The following is a 9,105-nucleotide window of genomic DNA, read 5'->3' as shown; positions in this document are numbered from 1 at the left end:
TCTAAAACACCATTTTTTATCCACATTACTTTTTCCAACTAAGTAAAATTCGTACCCGGACGAAAACCGGTTACGACACTGTCCATATTCAAATGAACAATTTTTATTTTAAACGAAAATAAATAAAAACTATATTTCTTATTTTATTTAATTAATATTATTATCAATATAATATGCAAAATAATATTTAATCTTGAAATAGCATAAAATTTAGACAATCTAAATGCTATATAAAAATATATGTTTTTTGTTTTTTTAATATATAAGTCAAGATTACATTATGCAATTCTAAAAATTATTTAGGAACATGGCATACATCTCTATTTATTTATGGGATTGATTCTTATTGTTGATTGGATGTGTCACGTAAATTAAAAATAGGTTTTTGTTGTATGTACATTTAAAAATACGATTGACAGAACATGTTTTTTCTTGACACGTCCATTCAAAAAATCTTAATATTTTAACTAATAGAAATGAAAGTTAGAGCTAAGGAAGCACCTTCGATGGATTTGAAAGTAAAAAGAAATTTAGGGTTGAACTTATAAAATTTTAAATAAAATGAAAACATATTGTTAATAAATATATATATATATAATATCTATATATTAATCTGATTTTTCCACAAAAAAAAAAAAGATATTTATCTACAACTTTGAGAAGTTTAAGCCCTCGGAGGGTTCATTATTTTTATTTTTCATTGTGAAGTAGTGAAGTTGATAAAAGTCAAAAAGCTGATATTCAAGTAAAATGGAATTAACTGTTTAATAGGTGACATTTGAGTAAAAAAGCCGGTTATAACAGCAGTACAGCAATGAAGATTCAGTCGATGCCTTGATTAATTCATATGATAGATGATTAATTCATGAAAGGAATCCTCAATATTTTTTAAATTTTAGTTTTAACCTAACCATAATCTCACTAACCATTTAAGTAACAGTTTCATGATAATCTTAACAGATCAACAATGAGTTGTTTTGTTGGGAATCTTTTAATCTTTCATATTTTTAATATCACTTGTTAAGAATCGTTGTCTACATCGATTCACGAAGGAATATTTACTATTTCTAGGCGTTGAAGCACACAGAGACAAGCCTTAACGTGCTTGCCACGAGTTTTGCAGTTGTGCGGCCTGATCTCCACCCCTCTCACTGTTTCTCAATCCCGGTTGGACTACGTTTTGGGAATAGTTTAAAAACGACAATTGCTACAGCTTTTTTTTAGTAAACTCTTGTTTTCTTTGTACATCTCTAATTGGAGTACTTGGCGGCCATTGACGAACCATAAAAACGAGACAGCAGTGCTTTGAAAACGAGACAGGCGGCCATTGACGAACCATAAAAATAACACATCAGCGTCCCTTTCGAAAACTTGTCTCTGTCCCTCTATTATTAAAAACGCACATTGTCACATTCCACGCTCACTTTGTTGTTCAATAAGATTCTCATCCAACTGGCTTTCCCAGACCACTTGGAAACTTCATCTTATTGCATTTTTTTTACATTAACATTTGCCTGACTCTGTCTCTTTAAATAACTCTCTTCACAATCAATCTCTCTGCAATCACTCGAATTTCATATCAAATGGCTCGGTTCATTGACGTTCTACTTGTACTGTCGCTTTCTCTTAGTTTCTGTCTGCTCCCCGAGACAGCATCAGCTCAACTAAGACGAAACTTCTATGCTAAAACTTGTCCCAACGTAGAATCCATTGTTAGAAATGCAGTTACTCAGAAATTCAGACAAACTTTTGTCACTGTCCCTGCTACCATCCGTCTCTTCTTCCATGATTGCTTTGTCCAGGTTTCTTTCGAGAACTCCCCTTTGAGTTTCCTACATGTTGGGGTGATTTATTGATGTCTAATCTTTGTGTTATCTTCTAACAGGGATGTGATGCTTCGGTAATCATTCAATCCACCGGCAGCAATAAAGCCGAGAAGGATCACCCGGATAACCTGTCATTAGCCGGAGACGGGTTCGACACGGTGATCAAAGCTAAACAAGCTGTGGATGCGGTTCCTGGTTGCAGAAACAAGGTTTCATGTGCTGATATATTGGCGATGGCAACTCGGGATGTGATTGCTCTGGTTTGTATCCATTATATTTCTATCAATGTTAAGAAGAAATGGGTTATGATATTGGTAAAATGTGATGATAATTGCAGTCAGGTGGACCGTCTTATGCTGTTGAATTGGGGAGATTGGATGGGTTAAGCTCCACAGCTGCTAGTGTCAATGGAAAGTTGCCTCAACCAACTTTCAACTTGAATCAGCTCAATTCTCTGTTTGCAGCAAATGGACTCTCCCAAACAGACATGATTGCTCTTTCAGGTACTATTCTTAGACTCGGAGATATGTTTTCAACTCCGTATATCTAATTTTTATAAATATTTTTCATATAAAACATCTTCAAAGGGGTATATTCTTATAGTCATGTGGCCATGTATAGAATTAGATCAAACACGGATCTAATTTAAGTTACATCTTATATTAGCTGGCATTAGCATACACCGATTACATTAAGACCAAAAAATAATGTTAAAACTTTTCAATGCTGATCATTAAAGAATATTCGGAGTAATCATCCAAGAATTAGACGTTAAACAACGGACACAACATATATGATTGTGACATGAATGTCTGCATAAGAGCACAAGCTTGAATTTAGGGTTTTACTGAAGGGTCCTTGTTTATATTTTTGCAGGCGCACACAGCGTCGGATTCTCTCATTGCAGCAAGTTTTCAAACAGGATATACAGCTTCAGCCGTCAATCTCCGGTGGACCCGACACTCAACCGGGCGTATGCCACTCAACTTCAACAGATGTGTCCCAGGAATGTGGATCCCAGGATAGCCATTAACATGGACCCGAACACACCCAGGAGATTCGACAATGTTTACTACAATAACTTGCAGCAAGGCAAGGGTCTGTTCACCTCCGACCAGGTTTTATTCACGGACCAGAGGTCTAGGCCTCTGGTAAACGCATGGGCCACCAATTCACAAGCTTTCAACAATGCCTTCGTCACCGCCATTACTAAGCTCGGACGCGTAGGTGTTAACACGGGGAAGAACGGGAACATTCGTAGGAGGTGTGACGCTTTTAACTGAGAATGTTTCTCAGCCGTTGGTAGACATGTTTTCAGGGTTTGGAACATATCTGTTGTTTAGTTTCTGTTGAGATTACTTGGTCCTGTAATAAGTTGGATAAAGGGTTCCTTCACATTGTCATAGAAGTCAAAGAATAAAAGTGACGGGGTAACAGCAAAAATGAAGATTGAACTTAGCTTGGATTGATTGTCAAAAATGAATTAATGTTCAGTTGAGATGTCACTGTTCAAGTTTTCCCTTATAATTCTTTAGTGGTTAACTTCTGTCCTTTTCCAGCAAATGAAGCTTAGCAAGAGATAAAAAGAAAAGGAAAAAAAAACAGGGAGCAAATGGCAAGCAATTTGAACTGTTATAGGAAGAAGAAACTGACAGTGTCGTCTCCAAATGGATCTTTAATGAGTGGCTTCTACAGTTTCTCTTTTTATGGTCTCATCCCTTATCTTTAACTGACCTGAGATATGAAAAAGCAAACAAAGACCGAAATCTACGAGAAGAGGTAGACATGTGAAAGTGCATGAACAAATCGTTGCCTATAGAAATAAGCTCACCATTAAACCACCTTGTTTGAGATATCAGGTTACAATCATTTGTTTCTTAATATGTGCAAGATAATAACAGAAATGGTTTTAGGTAAAACCATGTCGTCTATGGTTTCATCTATGAGTTCAAGCAGACAAATCTAAGATGCCATGAATCGGAAAGAGACGAATATCACATGCCATATCAAAGGGACAAGCAGAAGAAAATAAGCGAAAACCATCCAATCTCGTGGTTTAGATATAAGGAATGAAACAATTTAAATCCATGCAGCACCAAGAATGTTACTAGAGTAAACAAGTTTACAGTAGCAAGACCGAAAATGATTGGTCATATCAGATGAAAAAAGCATAGTAGATGATTAAAGCTCAAACTACAAGATCAACAATAGCAGGCCCAAAAACTCGCAGATAAACTCCATTATTAATAAGTGTTGAACAAATCAAACAGAGAGATAATTGCTAACCTGTTTGTAACTGGTAGATTAGATTCTTGCAAAGAGTCCAGATAGTTGCACTATACCATGTTAAAATGTCAAACCTCCGGGATTAATGCCATGACCTATATACAGTCTAATCAGATTGATCCGGAAATCTTGTAGCCTTTATAATTATTTACTTCGTCACTTATATAATAATAATAATAATAGTATGGCCAAGATCCAGCTAGAATGGACTTGTAATCCTAATTTTCATTCAACCTACGAGGCCCAAACATTTTTATTAAAGGCGATTTTAAAATCTAATACGTTAGTCGACTCGTAATGAATTTTTAGATGAGATTTGAGCATTATCAAGGCATCATACTTAATGAAAAGAATCGACTTTCAGTTAGTTTTTCAACGCATTTTAAAATGATTCAATCGAACATCCGAACATATGTTTTAGAAAGTATATCCAGTGATATATACCCCTATCTTTATATTCATTAGATTAATTAGGTTCTTAGTATCTTTCTAATTAAGGGTAGGTGGAGGATAACAAAGGCCGATATGAATTAATGAATGTATGCAATGTTTAGCGTTGTAGGTACATTCTTACTTTTGTTAATATATAAAAAAGAGATTGAGATTGATGATGGGAGCCTTGGCTTTTATCTGCTGTTTTAGCGTAGGAAGGTTAGATGTTAAATTGGGATTGCAATTGATGGGTTAGGATAGGTTAGATAGGACTAGTACAAATGATTTTTGGTTATATTTTTAATTCATTATGTTTTCTTAAAGTGGTTTTTGTTCAGAACAATTGGCCATGTAGGAGACTCTAAAGGATTGTGTTTTGTCCCCATCCTTCTTTCTTTTTCCTAAAAAAGACGAAAGCATAAATTAGATTAACTGTAGCAACTTATTCCATCATACGGTTTTGAAAATATTAATATTAGGCAACTAATGCATGTCACTGTTCGAAGATTCTTTAAAACCAAAAAAAGGAAGGAAAGAGGGATTTTCATGAAAAAAAGTATTAAAATACGTGTCAAAACTTAATGGGTTATCGATACTTGTCTTCACAAATAAATAAAGATACATAGATGGCTGATGATTAAGATGTAGATGAGTGAAGCATTCGATGCTTTTTATAGATGGTTTAAATGTTTATTTATTAAATTAAATAAGTGAATATAAAAATATTTTTATCTTACTTTAATAAATAAATTGACATGAATATATATGTGTTTGGCAATTTATATTCACAAACAATTTCTTTTTAAAAGCTTGTTTATTGATTCATTTATAGATTTTTTTATCGATTCGTTTATCATATTCTCATTTTTCTTTTCCTTTTTACATTTTAAATATTGAATATATGAACTAAATTGAATGTGTGATGGACTTCTAAGTTCAAATTGTGAAGTCTATGCAATTTAAGGAGTGGTGACATAATTTCACCAACATATTGATGAATGTATAATGAACATATTCGTTAGAGTTAAACATGTTCATGAACACTAAATAAATCAAATATTTTTTTAAAAATATATATAAATAAACACAAATACAATTTTAAAAATTTAATAAAACATAAACCTAATATAAATATCTTTAACAATAAATTAAAAAAATGTGAATACAATATTCTTTTTTAAACTCGATCCATTTACACCAAATGATAATCACGGGATTTTGCACCAACAACATTCATATGAACCATACATTATTCTATAGAAGAGGACTAATCTGTCTCACTTACGTAAGTTATTTCATCAGATTTATCTTAATATAAACCACTTGAAATTTGACTATGAAATAATTAAGAGGTTTTACAATAACTAAACCTCACAATAGGTATGGTGAATTTCTTCAAGTTCATTTATAAATGAACCATCCAAACTCTGGGATAAGAAATCATTAAGAAAATTTTTTTTACCTCATTAATCGATGAATTTAATATATACTTCTCACTAGGAACACTCAAACTCTTAGGTTTGAATTCATTAAGAGTTTTAATAAAACTCACCCTCACTAGCGGTAAGTTCATCTAGTCCTTTGCAATAGGAATACCCACTCAACACTAGGTTATAAAGATATTAAGAATACATATTCAACCAAAAATTCATAAATTCTTTCTCACTAAGATCACCCAAAGTCTGGGCTATGAATTTATTAAGAGCAATTAAGCTTATTTTGTGTATGTGCATTATTCATCATAAAGATGGTAGGTAGAAATGTACACTATGAGTCTTTCCATGACTTCATTCAACCACATTGAACTTAGATAACTAAGTTGGATATATACTATGAATTCCTCAACCAATGAGCTTTAGGACCATCCCCTTGATGAATCAAGAACTAGTTTCTGACTTTAACCTTTAGTAAGCAGATAAACTAGGTTCTTCTCTGACTTTAATAATCATTTTAAGACACCCCCACATTTATAACATTTTAAGATAGAAATAAATCCATAAGTGTCTTGGATAAGGTGTAAACAAATTCTCTGGTACATTTACTCATTCATACTTGAGTAAAGTTTCTTATTAGTTTTAACCATAAAACTATGCTTTAACAAACTCAAATATTTTTTACAGATGACTATATTCTCAGACAATTATGAAATTACTTATATCTCATTTTAGTCTTCCATGACTTTTTCTCATTCAAAATGAATTGTCAATTTTCCTAGCTCTTAATAAAAAGTGTTTAAGAAATTATTAATATTATGACAATGTTTATTGGGGTGTCGATAGTCATTTCCGTCCTAGTCTATATATTATTATTATATATTATTATTATTATTATCAAATAATAATATTACAAGCCCAAATCAATAAACAAGGGCCCAAATACAAAATAACCCAGAGGCCCATTTACAAGAGTTGACCCAAGAAGCAAATACAGACCCGAAAGCCTAACAAGATCCAACCCGAAGTCCCGGATAACCCAGTAGGCTTGGATAACCCAGTAGGCCCAAAACCCGTTTAGGGTTTTCTGCTAGGGTTTTCATGCTTCTCCAACGTCGCCACTCTTCCATAACCGTCTGATCAAAGGAGATCCTACAGCCCGGATGTAGCTAATAAAAGCCCTAGTGTATCATTAACAGCCTAGGACTATTTCGGCCCCCGCCTCCAATTGCTCAAACCAGTCGCTGCCATGATGCCACCTCCTCAAACAGAAGAATTCAGAACATGAATAACAACCGCACACCTCACTACCCTATGGTGAGTCACCATCGTAGATCCGATGACGCACCGGGTAGATTTATTTTTATAAACGACATCTGAGGCCTATAAAAGGCCATTCATCCTGTAATGAGAGAATGACAGAGCAGACAACAAAAACAGAGGGAAACGAAAGAACAAAAAAAAGAAAACAACCAACAACAAATAAACGAGAAACATAGCCAAGAGAGAAAAAGAAAATGAGAGGATTTTACCTTCATCGGAGCCCCCACGCGTCATCGGAAATCATCGAATTTTAAAGGTAAAACTACAGATCTAGTCCAGTTGACTAATTTTTAGGAGAAGAGAAGCTCAGATTCAAGTAGAGGGTGTTCTGATCTACGTTTTGGGTTATTTATATGTTTTCGGCCACCGTCCACGGTGGCAGGCGGCAGCTATTAGCGGCAGAAAATGACTGCAGGCCGGTGGTCAGTTTCCCTCCAATGAGGGAAACGTAGAGAGAAGGAAGAGCTTCTCTCTCTTCCCTGAATTTGGCCTATTTTTAGGAGAAGAGAAGCTCAGATTCAAGTAGAGGGTGTTCTGATCTACGAATTTGGCCTATTTATACCCCTCCCTGAACGACGTCGTTTTGGGGAGGGGCCTACATGTAAATTTAAGCATGGGTAAATTATACTTGGGGTCCTTGTAACTTTGTAATCTTCTAATTTAGTCACTGAAAGCATGTTTCTATGTATCCTAATTCGGTTCTCAAATTTTATTTGTTTTTATTTTAGTCATTATTCGTATGTATGTATGTATATATATTTAGGGTACAATATTCATTTTAATCCCTTAGATTTTAATAAGTTATATTTTAATCTAAATAATTTTTAAGGTTAAATAACATTGTTAATACCTATATTTCATGATATTTTTAATTATGGCCATTAATTTAGTTACTTCGTAATTTAATCCTTGATCTTTAATATTTTATAATAATGAGTAAACATAGGATTATTTACATTTCTAGTATTTAACATATTAGGTATTAGTAGTATTAATTAATAAACATAGGTACCAATTTTAGGCGTTGTGGGGGTGTTAATCCTTCCCCACACGTAACCGACTCCCGAACTCATTTTCTGGTAAGCAGACCCTTGTTATGTTATTTTAATATTATTTTATTAAAATAACATATCATTTTGGTGACCAATCACACCTCGACAAAGGATTAGTGGTGACTCTTCAAATTAGTGTTTTATCTTTTTGCCAGAAGATAAACACTTATATTTTTCGAGACAATGACACTTGTGTGTACACTTTGTTTTTCGCCGGGCAAATACCGTCTCGATAGCTTGGCGACTTGCTGGGGAAATTTTTTATAGAGTCAAGCCACTAGTTTATTAATTATGTCTTTGCAATAAAATTATAAATTTGTTTTAATTTTTTAATCCCTTACTTATTTTAATAAATAGTTGTACTAACCTGTTTTATTAATGTTTTCAGATTTATTTATGTGTCCTTAAATTTAAGAATTATATTTGTGTGTTGTACATTATTTTTTTTCTTTTTTATGCTTTTCCTCACACACTGTGCATTGCATTATCATGACATGAGCTAAAACCCCGCTCTATACCACATAGCTTGAATGAGAAACTACTCCCTCGTGTGGTTTTCACCTCTGTATGGGATAGAGGACCATTCCTTGAGCTCACACCTTATGTTCCTCATTTGGTTTTCACCTCTTTATGGACATAAGGAAGTGTGTTCCTTCGAATTGAACTCAATTCGAAAGTTTGTAATGGACCAAGATTGAGGGTTTGGTAGTCCAAGGGGGCACTAACAAAGGACAATTCGATGGCCCTTTTTAC

General features: G+C 33.8%; 1 protein-coding gene across 1 annotated transcript; it reads left to right on the top strand.

Moving 5' to 3' along the window:
* The first annotated feature begins 1,418 nt into the window (after positions 1–1,418).
* LOC120121628 (peroxidase 51-like) lies at positions 1,419–3,319 on the top strand. The gene is made up of 4 exons (XM_039140948.1): positions 1,419–1,802; positions 1,886–2,086; positions 2,164–2,329; positions 2,703–3,319. Exons 1-4 carry the CDS (start codon positions 1,584–1,586, stop codon positions 3,107–3,109), a joined length of 993 nt encoding a protein of 330 aa, XP_038996879.1. The 5' UTR covers positions 1,419–1,583; the 3' UTR covers positions 3,110–3,319.
* Positions 3,320–9,105: the final 5,786 nt, after the last annotated feature.

Source organism: Hibiscus syriacus, unplaced genomic scaffold (assembly GCF_006381635.1).
Source record: "Hibiscus syriacus cultivar Baekdansim isolate YM2019G1 unplaced genomic scaffold, ASM638163v2 tig00110377_pilon, whole genome shotgun sequence".
NCBI lineage: Eukaryota > Viridiplantae > Streptophyta > Magnoliopsida > Malvales > Malvaceae > Hibiscus > Hibiscus syriacus.
The sequence above is the reverse complement of the archived record's forward strand: the minus strand, read 5'-3'. Positions and strand labels throughout refer to the sequence as shown.